The sequence below is a fragment of the Meleagris gallopavo genome, chromosome 23, assembly GCF_000146605.3.
Source record: "Meleagris gallopavo isolate NT-WF06-2002-E0010 breed Aviagen turkey brand Nicholas breeding stock chromosome 23, Turkey_5.1, whole genome shotgun sequence".
NCBI lineage: Eukaryota > Metazoa > Chordata > Aves > Galliformes > Phasianidae > Meleagris > Meleagris gallopavo.
Window position 1 is genome coordinate 4,751,027 of NC_015033.2, and position 20,463 is coordinate 4,771,489.

Consider the following 20,463-nt stretch of genomic DNA (forward strand, 5'->3'; position numbering starts at 1 on the left):
GGAAGGGAAGGAAGGGAAGGGAAGGGAAGGGAAGGGAAGGGAAGGAGCAGACTCCTGAGGTGGCATTGCTGAGAGCTAGACTCTTGCTGGCTGACACCCTCGGGAGGAAGTATTGCTCTCTGCAGCAGTTTTCCCACCGAATAAGCACGGAGCTGCACTTCAGAGATAGCTGCTCTCTGCACTGACCCTTTCTGGGTACAGCCAAGACCCCAGGAACCGTTTGGCCGATGCTGGTGTCAGGCCAGACATCAGTTTTGAAAAGGGGCTCTGACAAAGACCTTTTCAAAAGTCCAAAAGGATTATATCAATTATGCAGAAAGGCAGAAAATTTCAGCATCTTGTCCATCAGCATCCCGGATCCTTCCCTGCAAAGCTTCCTCCCACCCGCTGCTTGTCCTACTGCACAGGGTCATCCCATGCCAGACAGAGGACTTTGTGTTTGCCTGTGCTAAATGTCAGTAGGTTTCTAGCACTCGTTTCTCCCTCCTGCCCAGTCTCTTTGAATGGCAGCCCTGTCCTCCAGTGTATTGGCAGCTCCTCATTTCCTTGCGTCCTGCAGACCTGATGGGGTTCAGGTTGGCGGGTGTACACTGCCATGCAAGTATTTTGGGGGTCAAATGCTGACCCATTTCTCCCACAGGAGATCCGCTATCCCCCTCCCCTCCATCCAACCTCTTTAAAATCCCATGCCCTACAAAAACTCTCCTCCTTTTCCGCATCCCAAGAAACCCACATGCATTTCACACACCACAGCTTGGTGCCACCTGCCTGACAGTCCCCAGTGGCAGGGACAGTGCTGGGTAGGGACTTGTCCTCATCAGCCCTGGATTGGGAGTTTCCCTGGGTTCCTCTGTAATGAGCTGCTCTCCCTTCCCTCCTCCCACACTGTACCCAAGGCGTGGGAAAGCTCCAGGGCTGAGCTCAAAGATAAGGAAGGAGGCAAATTCTACGAGTCAGTGGCGGCACAAGGAGCTGTCATTTAATGTGGACACGACACATTTAGGGCACCAAATCTGGAACTAAGAGTAATCCCAAGGATGAGAGACTCTTAGTCTCTCATCAGTGTACAGACAGCAGCTAAACCTCAGGGAAAATCAGAAACCCAGAAAAGATGCTGTCAGCCCCTTCGATCCCCACGACGGAGTTCTTCTCTGTTGGCTCCAACCAGACAGACTCATTGACTGCCATCCTGAGCACCACACCTCCCGTGGTGACCTGGTAGCTGTTATGCACGTAGTCACAGAATGTCACCACCTTCTCACCCTTGCTGCCACCCCGTCCCTTCTTCATTCTGAGGCACAGGTTGCCCTTGGATGTGACGTGGTAGGTAAAGTAATAAACGCCGGGGACCTGGCAGGTGAAGCGGCCGTACCGGTTCTCGTAGTGTCTGTTCTCATTGGTGATGATGCGGTCAAAGCGGATGGGCTGCTCCCGGCGTGGGAAGATGCTGATGGTCCTGGCAGCGGAGAAGGCAGACTTGAGGGTGACCTTGTAGTCACCGGTGTCACCCTGGGAGCCAGGGGGTCCCATGGGGCCCGGCAGCCCCTTTGAACCTGGGGATCCCCTGGGGCCAACCTTCCCAGGATATCCTGGTTCTCCTGGGTCTCCTTTTTCACCAAAGTCCTGTTCATGCTCCACGAGTCCAGGAGGACCTAGAAAACAGGAGAAAGAGGGATTGTGGCCGCAGCTAAGCCCTGTGGGTCTGCAGAGGGGCACTGGAAAGTAAACCACAGATACTTGTGCTGAGATGTGGGAGAGCAGAGCCCCCCACCTAGCTGGCATGGCTCCCTGCCGTCCCCAAGTCCTTCACAGTGTTTTCTTCTTCCCATATCCCTCAGTGCCGCATCTCCATGGCTCTTGAACACCTCCAAGGACTCCACCACCTCCCTGGGAAGCCTGTGCCAATGCCTGATATCCAACCTGAACCTCCTCTGGCACAACTTAAGGCCGTTACCTCTTATCTTATCTAGTTCTCTGAGTATCACCCAGTCCTGATAACACCTCAAAGAACCTGTCATAAAGGGATTTGTGCTGGATTGCTTTCCCCCAACCATGTGCCTAGCACCACCTCTTCCTGCTTTCAGTGATGATGTTTTCCACACCCATAGCTTCCTCCTTACCTTGCTCGCCCTTTGGACCATTCACCCCATCTCTGCCATTGATGCCAGGTTGGCCTGGTGACCCCGGGATGCCTGGGATGGTGCCATAAGTCTTGCAGAGCGTGGCGCTTGCCAGCTGCCCTCCAGTGAGGCAGATCAACACCACCCACACGGTCTGCATCTTGTCTTCCTGCTGGAGCACAGAAGGATGCTGAGGTGCCGCATGGCTTCAGACAGTGGGAGGGGTGGGGAAGCCACTCTATGCTGCTCTGAAAGAAGATGCCCTCCTGAGTGATACCATGAAGGAGGGAAAATATCTTGTTGTAGGGCCAAATCCACTCTCCTTGTGGTCTTGGAGGGACCAGAACCTTTGGGACCTCATCTTATGACTGCAAAGCGTAGAGCCAAATCACTGTGCCAGAGCAGTTTCAGGCTCTTGCTTCCCACTGGCATGCCTGAGGAACAGCTTTAGTCTTTGCAGATAGAAAAGATATCCCCAGATCTGCCCTCTTAACATCTGTGTTAATTCCCTATTTGTCCTGCCACATGCCTGATTCGCTCCAGGATCATATCTGTATCTAACCAGCCCTACTGTGACAGCATCTTTCAGAATGGTGCTCAGTCCCTCACCACCCCTCTGGGCCCCTCTCGTTCCCCCTTTCCTTCTCCTCCTTCCCCCAGGTAGGGCAGAAGTTATTAGGGTCCCACCAGAGATCCCCTCCATCCCCAGCCCGGCACTCCCTTTCTGTTCTGCCCCAGCCACCAAGAAGCCCTGGCAGCATTGGGGTGACTGTCCCTCCGGTGCTGCCAGGTCCCCCATGTGCTCCTACCTGCAGGAGGGAGCTGGGCTCAGCCTTCCTACTGTCAGCTTCTTGTTGCACGGGATGGGAAATAGAGCGGGACACACTGGTGTCCTGCTTGGAAATGACCCTAAGGGGAAGCAGAAGTTTGCTGCGAGGATAGTTGTGAAAGAATCTGGCCACATCCCTTTTTATATCTTTAGCTCCAGTCCTTTCTTCAGTGTCGCTTTCATATCCCTTATGAATGTTATCAGCTCAGCAGAATGTGAAGACCTGAAGCAGCAACACACAGCCCCATAGGTGCACAGCTCTGGTCCTGGGAAGCAGGGAGATGCCTGCCCTATCCTGCAGGGTCTCTGTGCTTTGCTCAGCTGTGCTTGCTCTGAGGAGTATTGCCATCAGCTCTGTGCAAATTCAGGGAGAAAGGAGCGCTGCAGAAAGGTGTGTGCTCTTTGCTGGCATCCTTCAGGCTTCTCTGTGCATACCCAGCTGTGCTGGGAGATGCCACCGGCCAAGAGGACATGCCATGGCCTAAGCATCTATCATCTTGAATCTGAACCCCAGGCTGGGTATGGGAAATGATTTTACCTTGAGATATAAGCATTTCCAATCCCAATTTCTGCTGATGCCCTGTGGAAGTGAAGCACAGGACTTTCAGGGGAGATGAGCTCTTGCTTCCTACTGTACAGGAGGAATCTCTGTTGGGTTTTGGTGGGTTCTACAGCCTCCACAGCCATAAGCTCCTTCAGTCTGGCTCTTGGGCATCCCCTGCCCTTTTCCCACCATGGCCCCTTTCTGGTGCAGATACCACAGAGCAAACCTTGCACCCCAGGGCTTTATCACAAAGCCACATCCACCCAGCCCCTCCAGCCAAGACCTGGCCATTCTGCACTTTGGCAGTGAGAAAACAATGGTCTCCCTTGAGGGGGTTCCTTGGGTTCAGCCCCAGGCTGTTTTTTTCTCCCCATCCGTGGTAACCAATCATGCAGCACCCTCTGGCACCCCTTGGCCACTTCTTCCCAGCTAGCAACAAAAGCTCTGTCCCTGCTGCCTGTGCTCTGTGCAGTTGGAGGTGGTGGAGCCCTCTGGCTGTGCTCTGAAATTGTTTGGGTAGAGTCCTTGGTGAGAATGGGTCCATGGGGGTGTCCCAAGGTTTTCTCCGTGGTCGACCAAACTGAATCCATTTGGATGGAAAAGGGAATATCAGAATCCCTTCCTGGAGGACTCTTAGACCCCCTTCTGTGGGCACTGTGTATGTGTGGTCATGGGAACAGTTCCCTGATGCTTTTGGTGCAGGTGGGGGCCCTGCAGATGGGGATTACGAATGGGATAGAGGACTCAGGGGTGTCCAGGTGCTGTGCAGACATAATTCACACATACAGAGGCTCATGTGTATGCCACATCCATATGGTCACACATGGGCTTCACTCTGCAGAAAGGTGAGTCATGAAAATAAAGATGCTCAGCCAGCCACATTGGGGAAGGATTTATTGACAGGGAAGGAGACAGAGCTGTGTGTGCTGGGTGAGCCTTGGTGCTCCTCTAGTCTGGGAAGAGCAGGAACCCCGAGAAAATGCTGTCAGATTCACCAGTGCCCACCATGCCATTGTAATCATTCACCTCCAGCCAGACCTGGTTCCCAGCCTTCAGATGGAGGAGGACTCCTCCAGAGGTAACCTGGATGTTGTTGGTCTTGTGGTCACAGAAGCTGGCCTTCTTCATTTTGTCCTGGAACAGGAGGATGCAGAGGTTCCTTTCCATTGAGCTGTGGTAGACAAAGTAGTAGAGGCCGGAGATCTTGCTGGTAAACTTGCCTGTAGTGGTGCTGTAGTCGTTGTTGGTGTTGATGATGACGTTGTTGAAGATCACAGGGGCGTTCTTCATGGGGTGCTCACCAGTCTGTCTCGTCACTGAGAATGCTGACTGGTGCATCCTCTTGAGGCTGCCTGGCAGCCCCTGCTGTCCAACAGGACCCATCGCCCCCGGGTCTCCAGGGGGACCAGCAGGACCGATGGGGCCCATCTTGCCCCTCAAACCTGGGCTGCCTGGCTCCCCCTTCATGCCCTTGGGACCTTGCATAGTAGGAATGGCCGGAATGCCTGTGGGTGATGGGGAGTGGAGTCAGCCACAATGGTAGGACATGGGGACAAGCACCCCAGCACCCTCCTGCCCGCCCTGTCTGCATAGTGTGGTGACATTGCTCTCCTGCAACCGAGGCAGGCTCAGTGTTCACTCACCTGGCTCGCCTTTGGCTCCCTTCAGCCCATCCCGGCCATCCCTGCCTGGCACACCCGGGATGCCTGGCAGGCCTGGAGCCCCATAGCAGTTGTGTGGGGGATCGCTGGTCACTGCAGACTCCAGATGCAGAAGTAAGAGGATGAGGGCAAGATGAAGGTGCTCCCTAAAACTCTGCCCCATTTTGGTGCTCTAGATCATGGAAAGGGAAAGAAAGAAAGTTCTGGGATGAGGGGCCACAGTAAGGCAGCTTTCAGGACATGGGGCAAAGGAGGCACTGTGCTATGAGGGACACAGCGCCGGGAGCACCTGGCTGTGAAGGCTGTGCCTTCAACATCATCTTCCTATACAAATTGTCGGATGGTGGGGAGGCAGATGAGTGGAAGTACAGCTCATCATCAACCCCAGACAGACTGATGAAGTCTTGTGGTGCCCATTTCCAGCCCCAAGCTCTCCTGGTTCAGCGTCCCAAGCCCTCTGCAGATGCAACCCACTGCAGAGTGCTGCACCCTGCAGCCAGCTGATCTCACCCTTCCCCCAGCAGCAGCCTGACTTTCCTGACTCTGCCCAGCAAGATCAAGACCCCATCATTCAAGGGACTCCTGTGGCAGTGCTTGGCCCAGGGGCATGAGATGTGTGCAGTTGGGGTGCTGGCAATGCCTCTGCCTCCTCCTCCTCTCACCCCACCCAGAACTGCATCATGCTGCAGGACCCTCATCCACGCAGCCCACCCCAAGCATCTGAGCCCTGCAGCATCTCTTACCTCTGGCACAGGATCCAGCGCTGTGGATCCCTGCCTGCTGCCAGCACTGCCTGCTGGCTCCAAACGACACAGTGCAATACCCTCCTGAAGGAAGTCACAGAGTTAGGAAAGCTCCCCATGGGGACACAAAGCCTCTCCAGCTGAGTTTCACATCCTCCTGCCTGGCCATTTTCTCTGAGCAAGCACTTTCCTGGTCATCCAGCAAAACTTGCACTCGTGCCAAGACTCACCACTGCAGCAGCAGGGGCTGAGAGGACGGCTGTGGGGTGAACCACAAGCAAGAAATGCACCACAAACCCTCCCTACCTTCCTTCTTAACCTCATCACATTTCTGAGCAGATAAACAACAAGTGGGCGAGGAGCAGAACCTCAAACCACCTCCGCAGAACCAGGACAACTTGTGCAACAAAGGGCTGGTGCAAGGACACTGCGGGCTGTGATGGGAGATGCTGTTGCACGGGCAGCAGGAGCTGATGCTAGTGATTAAAAGACTGCTGCTCCTCGAGGCTGACTTCTCCACCTGCTTGGTGCTCAGGTCCCAGCATCCCAGGTTAGGATGTTGTACCTTGCAAGTGGGGAAAGGACAGAGATAGGCTAGTCCCAGAAACTTCCCCTGTTCCTCCTCATAAATGAAGCGTTTGGTTGTATGCCCTGACCTCTCCTGCACAGCTGGGGGTCTATTCTTGGCCAGAAACAAGCTGGGATCATTTCCCTTCTTGGACAGCTTTGGATAACTCAGGACTGAGTTTGCTAAAAGTGCATGGATAGGAAAAGAAAACCCAAACAGCTGTCAGGAAAGAAGAGGTTTATTTGCAGTGATGGGGAAGACGTGAGATGCGGCACTGGCCTTGTGCCAGAGATGCGCTTACAATGGTTAGAGGTGCAAAAGCAGTGGCACGCAGTGATTTCACACAGAGAGCTGGAGACAAGGGATCCCCTCCAGCATGAGGTCTGAGCACGAGGCCGGCAGCCTTTGACCTCCAGGAGGCACTGGGCTGAGTTGCCTGGCTCCTGCAGGCAAAAAGGGACCTCCGCTGCTCAGTTGGAGGCCATCCCCTTTGCTGTCATATCAGGCCACCCCACGTCCTTGCAGGGCACCAACGCATGCAGGCACACACACACAGGTGCTAAGCAGCTCAGATCTGGGCTGGCAAATCAGAGGGCTGGCGGTCCATCAGCCCGAGTGCGGGTAGAGCATGAAGCCGCTGAAGACGCTGTCTGCCTCGGTGCCGCGGTAAATCAGGTTGCCCTTGGTTGGGATGGTGTTCACAGACACCCGGTCGCCCGCAGCCAGGCTCAGCACGCTGCTGCCCGAGTTCACCTGCAGGATGTTGCGGCTGTTGTTGTCGCAGAAGCTGACCACGCGCTCCGAGTTCTTGGTGATGCTCAGGCAGAGGTCTCCGTTGGAGATCACTTGGTAGGCGAAGTAGTAAATCCCGGGGATGCTGCAGGTGAACTCCCCGGTTTGGGGGCTGTAGGAGTTCTCCTCGTTGGTGATGATGTTGTCGAACACCACTGTGGTGCCACGGAATGGTGGCATCATCCGCGAGGCAGAGAAGGCAGGATGCTGCTGCTGCTGGAAGCTGCCGGCATTCCCCTTGGCTCCTTTGAGCCCCGGCTTCCCTGGCAGTCCTGGAGGACCCGGTGGACCATGGTAGCCCTGGTTCCCTGGGATGCCAGGAGGCCCCGATTCACCTTTGTCTCCTTTGGGTCCTTGGATGCCCGTCCTCGGTGCTGACTTCCCTGGGGAGAGGCAGTGGGGAGGCACCATTCATGCCGTGGTCAGCATGCCCACAGCATTCCCACATCGCTGGCTTGCCCTTACCTGGCTCTCCCACATCACCCTTCTGCCCTGGCCTCCCATCAAGGCCAGGGATTCCTGGGAAACCATCCTTGCCATTTGGTGCCCGACACACATCATCCTCGAGCGTTTCCATGCCCAGCACTGCTGCCAGGAAGCTGGTCACCAGCCAAAGGCTGAGCTGCATCGTGTCTCCCTGCAAGCACAGCATAGGGGGGTTGGGGTTGGGGTTGGGGGTGGAGGTAAGCACACAACAAGCATGCACATGGTGCATGCAGCAGTGGGTGCTGCTTGAACACAGACATACAAACATAAATATGTGCTTTCCTCCAGATCTGTGGGCATGTGCAATGTGCAGATACAAGCGTGTGCTCAGACACAGACCTACCATGCCACCTATGTGCTGCCTAACTCAGGTAGCCAGGTTGAAAATAACATTGCTGTTTCATTGCATAATCTGAAATGTTACTGAAAAGCTCTGATGTGCTCACGGTAGGACATGGAGCAGGGCATAAAACCTCCGGTGCACATCTTGGGGATGAATACATGAAATGCATTCAGTGAGTGTAAAGAGACACAACAGAATAGAGAGAAACAGGAAAGGGTGGAGGAGGAAAGAAATAAAAGAGCAAGAGGGATGCAGATCCCCAGCACACAGACCTGAGAGAGAGGAGGGACATCCTGAACGTGTATCAAGAGCCTGGAGCAGACCTGCAGAACCCGTGTCTACATCCACGTGGTGGAGTGAAGGCAGATTTGCCCCTCTGCATCATCTTCTCCCCCTTTTCCTACTTCATACACTTGTAAAAGGGGACAGGCAGCAAGGGCTGGAGAGAGGTTCTGGAAGTGCTCTACATCCCCACCTATTCAGGGTGACTTACCTCCTCGCTGGGCTGAGAACAGAGCTGTCGGAGCTGGCTGCTCTGTTTGCTGGCAGCTCTTCCTTGGGAGCAGGGCTGGGGGGATGGAATTGCATGCGTGGAGTTTGCAGAAGAGAACTGCCAAGTTTCACTTGTTTGCGTGGTTCCCTTTTCTGCGCTCAACCCTGGCTGTGCCAGTAATTGTCAGGGAACAGCCTGCTCAGCAAAAGTGCTGACCCCTCAGAGGGAAATCCTGCAGCACGGGGAGGCACAAAGACGTGGGAGGCCCAGAGGTATGGCACAGTGTGAGGTGGCACTGCCATGCAAGGGATAACCTCCGTGAGGTGGTGGGGTGCCCAGTGTCCTCGTTTCAGAGCCACCATGGCTTCCCAGTTGCCTTCCAGTCCCCCTGAGGGTAAAGCCAGACCTGGGCACTCCCTGGAGATGTACAATTTCCTGTCACAATTTCCTTTTAAAAGCCCAGGAGGAGGCAATCATCCCAATGGGCCACAAGTCAAGAAAGTGGGGCAGAAAACTGACCTCGTTGAAAAGGGAACTTCTCATGGAATTAGGGGAAAAAAGGAAAATATATGATCTCTGGAATTGAGATCCGGCTTCATAGGGAGAGTACAGAGCAGCAGGGAGGAAACAATGAGACAAAGCCCAACTTGAGTTGACACTGGCCAGTGCGTTCAGACCAGAAAAAAAGAGACATTTTTAAGTAGGTGGTCTAAGGAAAACGTTGAACTGAAGATGTTCACCTAACAAGTAGTGAAGAGACAGAGGCATTCAATGCCTTTTCTTCCTCAGTTTTTGTATTACTGATATATTTTGGGCTGCCTGGACCTAAGAATTGAGAACCATGACTGGGGAGTAGTAACTTTCCATCTGAGGTTGCCAAAACTGTATGGGACCAGTTGTATCTGTAGAATGTTCCTTAGCCCCGGATGCCTGTTGGGATTCACCCCAGAGTGCTGAAGGGATTAACTGAAATAAGACCTGGACTCTTCACAACAATTAGCAAAGATCTTGGGAGTCTGGGGATGTCCATGCTGACCAGAGGCAAACCAACATGGTACCCAACTACCAATCAGGCAGAAGAGAAGATCCAGGGCGTTATAGACCTCAACCTGACCTCAGAACCTGGAAAAATTATGGTGAAGACCACGTGCTACTGAAAAGTATTTAGATAACAGAGTTAGGCACTGTCCACATAGCTTCATGAAGGGAAAGTCTTGCTGCAGTAATTTGATCTCCTTCTGTGATAAGGTGTGAATAAGAGGAAGGTGATGGATGTAGTCTTCCTGGATTTCACTAAGGCCTTTGACACTGTTCCTCATAGCATCCTTCTGGACAAATTGTCTATATGTGAGATAAATAAATTCATGCTGTGCTGGGCAATGAATTAGCTCAATGACAGAGCTCATAGAGTTGCAGTGAATGGGATACGTCTTGTGGGCAGCAACAGCAGTGTTCCCCATAGCTCAGCTCTAGGAATGGCCCTACTCAGCATCTTCATCAATGATTTGGAGGCAGGAGTTGAATACATCCTTAGCAAGTTCATTGATGATACTGAAATGCGAGGTACAGTTGACCGCCTATTGGGACAAGAGGCATTGCAGGATGATCTAGATAGATCGGGCATGAAGTTCAACAAGGGTAGATGCTGGGTTCGGTGCCTGGGATGGAGTAATGCCAGACACAGGCATGGGTTGGGAGATGAGTGTGAACGTGTTCAAAGGAGGGCAATAAAGCTGGTAGAAGGCCTGGAAAGTGTGACCTATGCAAAGAGCCTGAGGATATTTGGGTCATTTAGCTGGGAGAAAAATCTATGATTTTTGTAGGTCCCTTCCAACTGAACTTTTTCTCTCCTCTCCTCTCCTCTCCTCTCCTCTCCTCTCCTCTCCTCTTCTGTTGCCTGATTCAATTTGAAAATGAACCACAGAGGCCCTTGCACATAAAACTTTGCTAATCAGTACATCTCCATTAATAGTTACCTTCAGAGATCTGTCACTGAGCTGGCCTTTAATTCGCATGCCCTCTTAATGCAATATAATACACACTTTTAATCAAAATGTCAATCCTGTAATAAATCAGATGCTCAGAAGAAAATGCAATTTATTCGATCAACACAGTTCTTCTGTCAACTGGACCCGTAATCGTGTCAACAAAAGATGACAGGTGAGCTTGAAAAGACCTACCTTTCTCAAAATGGTGCTTCTGGACAGTAATTGTATTTCTGCCCTAGTACCCTCTGTTAATATACAGCCAAAATGAGACCACTCCATCATTTCGCCCAGGTTTGATGGATGGCTGTGTCTTGGTGTGCCCGCGTCCTTTGTCCCGTGTCCTTTGACATCACTTAAATGCTGAAGTTAAGGGCCTGGCCGTGGATTTCCAGCATCTCCTGGGAGCTGCTGCTGGGACAGGGAGCGCCTGGTGTCCGTGCGGCTGCAGAGCGCAGCAGCCGGCCAGCAGGTGGCAGTGCTCCCCCAGCCATTCGGCGTCTCCTGCCGCTCGGAGCTCTTCCTCCAAACCCTGCGCTGGAGGAGGCAAGGATGACAGCGGGAAAACCCCGCTGATGTAAACTGGGTCCGTGCCCAAGGGAGATGGGAAGCTGGGTGCCTGTGGGAGAAGCTGTATGGGATGTAGGTGCTCTAAGGAGCCCTGGCTGGCTTCAAATCCAGCCCCACAGCAAATAGCCCTGAGTCTAGGGGGATCCAGAGCCCCCCAGGAGCACCCAGATCATCAAGGTGCCCTTTTCAGCCTTTGGATGAGCAACCTTCCTCCTCCTTTCAGGACACCCAAGCTCCTTCATCTCCTTCTTGTTCTCCTGTTGGTGATACCAGGCAATATAACTCAGTGCCAGCCTTGCACCTCTTCATGGAAGAAAAATGACCCCTGCAAAGCCTCCCTGCTGTCTTCCCAGTGCTGGCAACCACACACCAGCTGTCTGACAGCAGACAACAGGGAGAGATGTTCCCCTGCTGCCTTCCCGCTGGGGATCCCCTGCAGTGCTGAGCAGTGACTGGCAGGAGCTGCCAGAGGAGGAAAATCAAGCAGCTAGCACCCGCCTGTCACTGTGTGGGAGGCAGCGACAGAGGCAGGCAGGTGGGACATCATCAGTGCTGTCAGGTATGCACACACCCATCGGCACCCCAGGCTTCCACCCACACCCGTGGGGATGGGACAGCTTGGAGCATCTGTGTGTCTGCAGTCACTGATGGTTTCATGGTGCCCAAATAACAGAACCCGGCACATTGGAAAGCTGTGGCTTTTTTGCTGCCCAGATGCCCAGCCCCGCTGACCACCAGATAAACACCCTGTGAGATGTGATGGCTTTGGCATCCCGTGTTTTGATTGATGAAACGAGAAGCCAGGGTGATTCAGATGCCCTGGAAGAATTTCCTGACATGCTAGCTGCAAATCAGTCTACGTGGGCACTTGACACTCCATGTTTAAAACGTGTTAATTGCTGTCCCAGGGGATGTGTCATTCCCATGACAGATGCTTTACATGGAGCACGTGTAAGAGACAAAGACAGGTATGGGCTTTAAAAGCCAGGATTTCACGCTCCATCCCTTGCCTGCTGTCTCCTGGCATTGATGAGCATCCCTGTTGGCTCATAGGATGAGAGGAGATAGATGAATGCTGAGCAGCCCTGGGCAATGCTGAGAAAGCTTGTCCCATTCCTCCTCCCCTTGTTCTCTGTTATGGATGTCAGAGTTTTTCTTTATTAGGCATCTACTTGTTAATATGGCTGATTGTTTTTCGTCCTTTAATGTATCTGTTATTTATTTATTCACTTGTGTAACAAGCAGTCTCAGATTGATCACTTTGGCATGTAAATGAGCTGCTCCAGCACTCATCACTGAAATTTGTAGATTGGAAGAGTTTGCAATCAAACACAGCCAGAATCTAAATTACAACATTTCAGGCAATAATAGCTGGGAGAGGACAGGAAGGATGTGCCATAAATAAGATGGGATCAGAGCAGGGTGCCCAGAGCTATGCTGTCAGCATGCCAGGAGCCCCAAGGCATGCAAAAGGAGTACAGCTTTGCAGTGCTGAGGTGTTCCTGGCAGCACTGGCATTGCTCTGGGGCTGCTTCCCTTTGGGAAAGGGGGGGAAGGGAAAAAGAAAAAGGCTTTGGGGAAATGATGGGAGCTGGCTTGCAACCAAGCAATTCTTGTATTGGCCTCTGATGAGGTCTAGTTAGCCTAGAATGTTGAAAAGTATGCACACACAGGACTATGGGCTGCCAAGTGAGTCTGGATATCATATGTGATGCTGATTTGCTTGCCATTAGGGGTGATTTTTGGCTTCTTGCCACTACTCAGGGCTTCATCAAAATCCAGTGGGTAGACACAAGGCACAGCACTGCCCATTTCAAGGACAGTAAGGGAGAAAAGCCTTCTTGCAGGCAGCAGGCACTGCATCTGGGCTGAGAAGCCAGGAGCTCCCCAAGCCCAGGTTTGGTTGCGTTGGTCACATTCAGGGTTATACCTCCCTATCCCCGTGGCATCCCTAATTATCAGATAAGTGATGTTCACCAGGCACAGCGCTGTGAATCCCACTAGCGATGGTGAAAGGACCTCTGGGATCCCCTGCCCAGCTCCTTGCTCATGGCAGGACTATTCCCAATACTAGATCAAGATAGCAATGGCTCTGCCTACATCATGAAAAGCCCACAAGGACAGAAATCTCCCACCTCTCAAAGGACCTGTCACAGGTGGGGGTTAGAATCAGGGCTAGGGTTAGGATTAGGGTGAGTTTTAGGGTTAGGATTAGGGTTAGGGTTCAGCTCAAGGCTCTGAGGGATGCGCTGGGCAGTGTGACATACCTTTCCAAACCATCTGCCTCCCACAGCCTGTCCTGCACACGCAGATGAATATCATGTGCCCTTCCCAGGCTCCTCTCAATGCCACGATCTGGCTTTCCTGACATAATGCCTCAGAAAATGGAGTAGAAGTTTCCTGCAGGCAAGTGCTCGTGTTAACTGGGTCAGTGGCAGCTGGAGGTCCATGCCGGCTGGAGACTATTACAACTTATTTCTATTACAGCTCTCTTACCACAGTGGCTTCTCCAGGAACTCAGCTTCCCTCTAAGCGACCTTGGCTGCCGGATCGATCGGAAGTTGCAAACTCACTTCTCACGTCTGCTCAATTTGGAGGGCGTCTGATTGCTGCTTTGGAGGCTTTGATTGCCTTTGCTTCTGGCTGTCAGGACCCCGGCTGCTGCCATGCAGGCACCGTTAGCAAAGCTCTGGCTTAGCGGATTTGCTGAGGAATATCCCAACCAAGCTGCAGCCATGCAGGGCAGAGTCAGGACTGGCGTTTTCCAGGCAGGGATGTACCGTGGCCTCTCTGCTCTGCTCCCTCCCCTACACATCCACTTCTGTTGCTTTCCAACACAGTCTATTCCCAGTTCAGGAGAACACTTTTCCACTTGCAATTGTATTAACTGTTCTGGATCCCCTCCCACAGTCATCACCTAAATGCTCTCTCCTCTCTCTGCAGGCAGAGGTCAAACCTGTGTCCTTGCTGCCAACTGAAAAGCAAATCGATTGACATCTTCTAGGAGGCAATTGCACTCTTTGGTGCGTCTCTGCGTGGGAGGCAATCGTGTGGCCCCAGCACTGGCTGTCTGGCCTGGAAGTTATTCTTCACTCCAACTCTTAATTTCAGAGCTGCACTGAGGGATGGGAAGACTCCTGGCTTCTAATTAATTACTGAGTTCCCTGTAATTGATGCAGTTTACTGCCAACCTATCTATCTGTTTTATTGCACTGTGGAGAAAGTCATTCCGTGATGCTGTTTTTTTCTCGCATGCCCTAGTGAGTGGCCATGAGACATGTCCTGAAACTCATCTCTAAACTCCAGACCTTGGGGGGAGGATTTGCACCAAGAGGCTGAAGGGGATGTGGCCCCATGCCCTGTGTCCTTCACCAGGAATGGTCGCCCTGGAGGTGAACACAGGCTGTCACGTGCAAGATTCCTCCAGCTGTGCATCCTGTGGCATTTTGCAGTACGCGGAATGGATGTTGTACTTTACAGTTCTGATTCATCCCGTAGTGGGACGCATTTGTCCTCATGAGTCTCTGTGGGGAGGTGATGCCTTCCTGCTTGCTGGTTTTAGGGTCCTTGGGATGGTCAGATCAGGGAGTGGGATTTCTAATGAGCCCTAATTCTTCTCTAATCCCCAAGCTTTTCAAATTAATTATTTTCAGGGAAGCCAAATGGAATCTCTCATCTGCTGCAACTACAAGAAGATTAAGAGGTTATGTCTCCCATTCTCAGTCCTGAGCAGGATGGACCTTCAAGTGAAAAGCATTCACTGGTTGGAAAGTTGGTGGGAAACAGACTGTGTCTCTTCTCAGGCATCAGCTCTTGTGTTTTAGCACAGTGCTGTCTGGGTAGGGCCGTACCCTTGTGCCTGGAGCCATGCTGACGTACCTGACTGGGGCTTAAGAGGGGATTTTACTGAGCCCTTCGAATTGTCTCACTCACTAATTAATGGCTGGGTTTCAGTTTCAGAACATGCACTTAGATAAACTGCATAAGCGCATGTCATTAATCTTAATTAATGATTTAAATACTCAGAAGCCTCTGCTGAGGCCCTGTGATTGATGGCAGCTAGCTGGCTGCATCGTCATGCTTTGGTCCCTCAGCATCCTTGTCTGTGCAGTGGGGATATGGACACAGTTCCTCCTTTCCTTCCCTTTGCTGTCTACTGTCAGATCAACACTGGCCATCTTTCAACAAGCGAGTGAGTGACAATTCCCACATTGTGCCAGACAGGTTGTCCTGCTGAATTTAAACCCCGTGTGTCTCTGTATGTGCAGCCACTAAAGCAGCGCACGCCAATAGCTAGGGCTGGTGGAAGCAGGTTTCACAAGGAAGGGCTGTGCAAACTGGGCAAGGAACTGAACTCCAGACCCTTGCTAAGCATCATCCAGCCTGCTTCAGGGGTGATGGAACGCATGGGGTGCAAGCATGTTGCAAAGACATCACATTGAATGTGGTACCAAGAGCATTTCCAGGTGCTTTGGCGTTGGAAAGAATTTCCATTAGATGCTCACGTGCAGCCATGCAGTTGCTCGTGGAAACACAAAGAAGGACCCTCTGAGGATGCCTGGGGAGGTGTGGGTGTCACTGTCCCTGGAAGCTGTCAAGAGATTTGGAGATGTGGAATTGAGGGATATGATTAGGGGGCACGATGGGGATGAGTTGATGGTTGAACTGGATGATCTTATGGTCTTTTTCATCCTTGGTGATTCTATGATTCTCCAGCAACAAAACCTTGCTGCTGAGCTTGAATGTGGAGACAGCATCTGCTGAACCCTGTTGTCGTGTTCTGCAGGCTGGAGGGGGTCTGCCTATGGTGGTCTCACCCCATGACTGCTGAAGGGGCTGTGATAGGAGTATCTGTCACAGAGATACAATAAACATTAGGGTATGTGCTAAAAGTTCATCTGCACACCCACAGAGAAGAAGAACAAAGAGGCAATGGCAGGAGGGGGACACCAGGCAATCCCTGGGCCTAACCCCAGACACAGCACAGGGGTGCCAGCAGCCCATTGACAGCTCATCTGCAGAAACCCAAAGAGGTGAAGGGCACAAAAAATAAGGTGGGAACCAAGACCATTGATTCTGATGGCCTAGGAGTCCTGCATTCCAAGAAGGTGGCCCAAAGAGCTGCTGAGAAATCTGGAGCCCTAAAGACATAAGGGTTGAGAGGGAGGCCTAAAGTCCTAGAGGACTCGCAGAACAGTAGTCCAGTCAAGTGGCCCAGGGACCTGGAGACAAAGAAGCCTCATCCAGGCCCTTTCAAGGGCTTCCCCTACAAAGCCACCAGTCCCTCTGTTCGGCTGGGAAGCCCAGCAGGAGCTGTTCTCCAGGTTTCAGACTAAGCAGCATTGCTGCCCAGGATGCAGCAATTAGGACAACTAATGGGATGCAGGAAGGGAAAATTTTTGGATTGCACAGGATTTATATTAGGAAACTGAGTGTCTGCACCTAGCTATTGGAGAGATTCGTCTTGTATATAAAAGAGTAGGTCACTCCAAAAGTAATGCCTCCTACTTATTTCCATGGAAATTACGACAGATACAAAAAGCACTGTTTCATAGTGCATAACACTATTTCATAGAAGTGCCTGGGTTGAAACGGACTTCAAAGATCATTTATCTATTTGATAGAGCACATTCTCAGCTACAGAACACTATTTTTCAGTATAATTATCTATGTATCTATCTATCATTTTTGCCCGTGATGAACAAGAGCCTGCACCCTGTGTTCATCAGAATCTGCATGGCCATCCAGAATGTGGCTTGTCACCACTGTTGGAATGCAGCATCCACCCCTCTCTGTGCTCACATCCACTGTTTGATCTCCATTAACGTTCACAAGAGTCACTGAATGTCAACGAGTGCCGTTGTGCCTGCATGGAGGAATTCAATGACACACCTTTGCTTCATACGCTGTCCCACATCAGACACCATTTTGTCAGTCTGTCTGCTGCCAAAGCAACAAAATATAATGGGATATTGTTGGGAAGTTTCAACCTCTACTGTCATACCACCGACCTCCACCTCTGACACTGTGGGCCAGTATAATGAAATTGGGGGCATTACTTTCAAAGCAGACATGCACTCACGTTTTTGCTGCCTATAAAGGTCCCCATGCAGACTGCAGTATGCTGCATCCTCTGGATTTGCATATGGACAGCAAATTACCTTTCTGGAGAGAAGGTCAAGAGCTGCAGCCCGTGAACTGCTATTGCTTTCCCAGGAGTTGAACACCCTGTGCTCCTCTGGGCGTTAGAAGAGGCTGCAGATATTTTAGACATCAAAAGCTGTAGATGAGAACCCCAAATCAACTTCAAAATAGAATAGTTCTTAAGCCATGCATGAAACGGGGATTTGGAATAGGTTTGGGGATCTACCAGCACCCCGGGTGATATTAAGGGGCAGGAAGGCTGTGGTTCTGTATGCACAGAGCTTCAGGTAACTGCAGCTGATCCTAAGTGGTCCTTCATGGGATGCTCCTGATGAGTGTCAGCTCTTCCTCCAGTATCCTAAAACCAGACTCCAGAAGGAGGAGGTGTTGCTACCTGATTGTGCTTAGGGATTGTTTGGATCAGGCGGAGGACAGATAAATAATCTGCATGCAAAGCGTTGTCCTCACGCACAGCTGGCTCACATGACAGATACAGGCACCAGGCAGCCAGGGATGGTTTATTATACCTGGGATTATAGAAGTGTCTGACAACTGCTTACTGTAAGCTGTCCAGAGGTAAGGGATGCTCTGCATTTTGATGAGAGTGAGTGAGCAGCAGCACCAGGGGAAGGGAAGGGAAGGAAATGGAAGGGCTGCTGCAACTGCTTTGAGTGAGTGTCACAGAAGTGACTTGGGACATTCTGAGTAAATGGCTCTGGCTCTGCTCCAGAGTTGGAGGTATCTCAGAGCGGGACTTTTGGTGTTGCTCCCAGCACATCCTTGCAGCTTTTCCCTGCACAGTGACCTCCTGCATGGATGCATCCTCTGCATTGGCCACGGCTGCCCCGCAAGACAGGGAGGAGAGGCAGTTCCAGCTGGGCGGAGTAGCTGGAAATAGCCTTTTGTGAACCATTTTTATCAGTTCATTTGGAGTTGTGTTTTGCCAGCAAAACCTCTGCACACACTGTTTATCTCTCTTAGAGGAAGGCTATTATTATTGCAAAATGAAGCAGCGTGCATGCAGTTCCTCAGCAGCACAGTGCCAGTCGTGCAGCGGGAGGGATTCAGGCAAGCACAGAGAGTGGCTTCAAAGTGCCATTATTAATTCAAGCTCACATTCATTGTAATAACACCTCAAATCATGGCAAATTCAGCTGGTGTCATCCACTTGGTGCAAGCAAGGGGCTTTCCAGGGGAAAAAGCTTGTACAAAGGAGAACATGAGCTCTGCAAATGCAGTTTCAGATCTGCTTATCAGCACAAGTGGAGTAGTGCTGGCTTGGCTGGGTTCAGGAAAATGTCCATGGTGACTTTGCAAGGTTTCAAAGGGTCACAGAATCAGAGAATGGATTGGGTTGGAAGGGACCTTAAAGCCCATCCAGTTCCATCCTCCTGCATGGGCAAGGACAGCTTCTGCTCGACTAGGTTGCTCCCCATCCAGCCTGGTCTTGAACACTGCCAAAGATGGGACATCCATAGCTTCTCTGGGCACCTTCCCTGTGTCCCAACAGTGGGCACTGGCACAGGGCTGGGGTCACTGTGATCCTGCAGCCAGGGATGGTTTGCACTTGCTGAGACCTGTAGTTTGTGGGGAAAAGCAGATGGATCCTGGTCCAGAGCTGGCTCTGAGCCTGTTGTGCTTGACTGAAGGATTAAGAGGCTGCAGCTAGATGAAAAGCAGAGGAAAGGGGAAGGCAGTGCAGTGGACACTTTGTTTTGTAAGATTCTAATAGGTCCAGAAGGTGCTGGGCAAATTCGGAGGAAGGCTGCAGCAGAGCTGGGTGCAGGGAGACACTCCCAACCCAGGCAGGGATGGAAAATCGTTCTGAAAGCACTGATCAGAATATTTGCATTGCTTTTCTGGCCTTTTCTGATGTACTAATGATGAGCTTTGAGGCATAGCGTGAGTGAATGTGCTTCCTCAGCACGGCTACTCTAGGCAGTGTCTGTTAAAGGCAGCCTGCTCTGCATGCGTGGTTATTAAGATACATTATTTACAGGGAGACAGAGAGAAAGGAAGACGTGCAATCGGTAATGACAGTGTAATGCTGCATCCTGGCTAAGGTGGGCTCATTTCAGAGGCATACATTTTAACAAGGCTGGTTGCAAGGTCACACATCAAAGTGTGTGATGCGGGTGGGTCACATTCATCTGGTGGGGGCTGTATTCTGGAAAGCAGTGCCTGGGCAGATGCTTTGCATTGCTTGAAGTGTCATTTAAACACAAGGCCCTCTGAGGTGTGACCTGAGACCCCATGCCCCAGCACAGTCCCACCATCACCATCACATTGGTTCACGGCACAAGCAGAGACTGTTCTGTAAAAGCAAAGCAGACTCTAATTTGTCAAAGCTTGTAACAAAAGGCAGACAGAAGAGGCAGAAGGATCAGGAGCTCAGACTGACTCAGTCACCTGTTTTCTACTGCACTGGCAAATATATCACACATCAGGAAGGAGAAGAGGAGGGAGGCTTGGGGAGGATGCTCCGGTGCAGCGTGAGCATTGCTCCTATTAATGTTTCAGAAGGTGAATGAAGCTGGATAGCACTGTCACCAAGAACCATGCAGCACAGGCTCTGTGAGATGGGACCTTTCTCCTCACCTTCCAAAAGCACTCAGCGCACCAGCAGGATGATGCAGGCACAGGCTCTTACACTTGGAGAGACCACTGTGAGCCTCGAAGGCCTCCTTGTACTATTTTATTCAAATATAAAAAGGGGGAGAGTTGAAGGCAGATGAGCTCTGCCTGGAAGGCAAGGCTTGCTGCAGGGAAATGCCTGCTTAATCCTTTATCTTCCCTGTGCACCTCGAGGCCATGTGCTGTGTAGAGTGGAAGAAAAAATTTGTGTATGGCACATGGAGCCAGCACTGGGCATCAGGTTGGGCATCCCATGGGAGACATAGAGGGCATGAAGTTGGACATCTCACTGAGATACAGGAGGCATGAATTTGGCCACCTCAAGGGAGCTATGGGCAATGGCAATCAGTGACATGAAGCTTTGGCTTGACTTGAGTGTTGACTTGACACTCCTGGAGCTGTACTGATTCACAAAGAGATACTTCAGTCTGGTAGAGTCCCAGAGGGTGGTGAGGCACTGGAACAGGTTGCCCAAGGAGGCTGTGGATGCCCCATCCCTGCAGGCATCCAAGGCCAGGCTGGATGTGGCTCTGGGCAGCCTGGGCTGCTGG

The 20,463-nt window shown here is 51.7% G+C and overlaps 3 protein-coding genes across 5 annotated transcripts; all 3 read right to left on the reverse strand.

The window, feature by feature from the left end:
* Positions 1-953: 953 nt before the first annotated feature.
* C1QB (complement C1q B chain) lies at positions 954-3,070 on the reverse strand. 3 transcript variants are annotated; one of them, XM_010722893.3, is made up of 3 exons: positions 2,930-3,070; positions 2,121-2,292; positions 954-1,652 (listed from the first exon to the last, which is right to left on the reverse strand). In XM_010722893.3, the coding sequence occupies exons 2-3, from the start codon at positions 2,278-2,280 to the stop codon at positions 1,078-1,080; spliced, it is 735 nt and encodes a 244-aa protein (XP_010721195.1). In that variant the 5' UTR covers positions 2,281-2,292; positions 2,930-3,070; the 3' UTR covers positions 954-1,077. The 3 variants fall into 3 exon arrangements, with proteins under 3 accessions (XP_010721195.1, XP_003212398.1, XP_031412538.1); XM_003212350.4 differs by having other exon boundaries at positions 2,121-2,289; positions 2,930-3,022; XM_031556678.1 differs by having other exon boundaries at positions 2,121-2,368; positions 2,930-3,019.
* A 1,300-nt stretch (positions 3,071-4,370) lies between these two features.
* C1QC (complement C1q C chain) lies at positions 4,371-6,041 on the reverse strand. Its single transcript, XM_003212351.4, has 3 exons — positions 5,898-6,041; positions 5,137-5,326; positions 4,371-4,998 (listed from the first exon to the last, which is right to left on the reverse strand). The coding sequence occupies exons 2-3, from the start codon at positions 5,315-5,317 to the stop codon at positions 4,442-4,444; spliced, it is 738 nt and encodes a 245-aa protein (XP_003212399.1). The 5' UTR covers positions 5,318-5,326; positions 5,898-6,041; the 3' UTR covers positions 4,371-4,441.
* A 644-nt stretch (positions 6,042-6,685) lies between these two features.
* C1QA (complement C1q A chain) lies at positions 6,686-8,729 on the reverse strand. Its single transcript, XM_003212352.3, has 3 exons — positions 8,580-8,729; positions 7,723-7,894; positions 6,686-7,640 (listed from the first exon to the last, which is right to left on the reverse strand). The coding sequence occupies exons 2-3, from the start codon at positions 7,883-7,885 to the stop codon at positions 7,072-7,074; spliced, it is 732 nt and encodes a 243-aa protein (XP_003212400.1). The 5' UTR covers positions 7,886-7,894; positions 8,580-8,729; the 3' UTR covers positions 6,686-7,071.
* Between the last annotated feature and the right edge of the window lie 11,734 nt (positions 8,730-20,463).

What these genes read in the sequence shown, in the direction of transcription:
- C1QB (XM_010722893.3), bottom strand. Translation starts at nt 2,280, where the DNA reads ATGCAGACCGTGTGGGTGGTGTTGATCTGCCTCACTGGAGGGCAGCTG. An exon ending in TGGTCCAAAGGGCGAGCAAG is followed by an intron (nt 1,653 to 2,120) that starts GTAAGGAGGAAG and finishes CCTGTTTTCTAG; the next exon opens with GTCCTCCTGGACTCGTGGAG.
- C1QC (XM_003212351.4), bottom strand. Translation starts at nt 5,317, where the DNA reads ATGGGGCAGAGTTTTAGGGAGCACCTTCATCTTGCCCTCATCCTCTTA. An exon ending in GGGAGCCAAAGGCGAGCCAG is followed by an intron (nt 4,999 to 5,136) that starts GTGAGTGAACAC and finishes CATCACCCACAG; the next exon opens with GCATTCCGGCCATTCCTACT.
- C1QA (XM_003212352.3), bottom strand. Translation starts at nt 7,885, where the DNA reads ATGCAGCTCAGCCTTTGGCTGGTGACCAGCTTCCTGGCAGCAGTGCTG. An exon ending in GGGTGATGTGGGAGAGCCAG is followed by an intron (nt 7,641 to 7,722) that starts GTAAGGGCAAGC and finishes GCCTCTCCCCAG; the next exon opens with GGAAGTCAGCACCGAGGACG.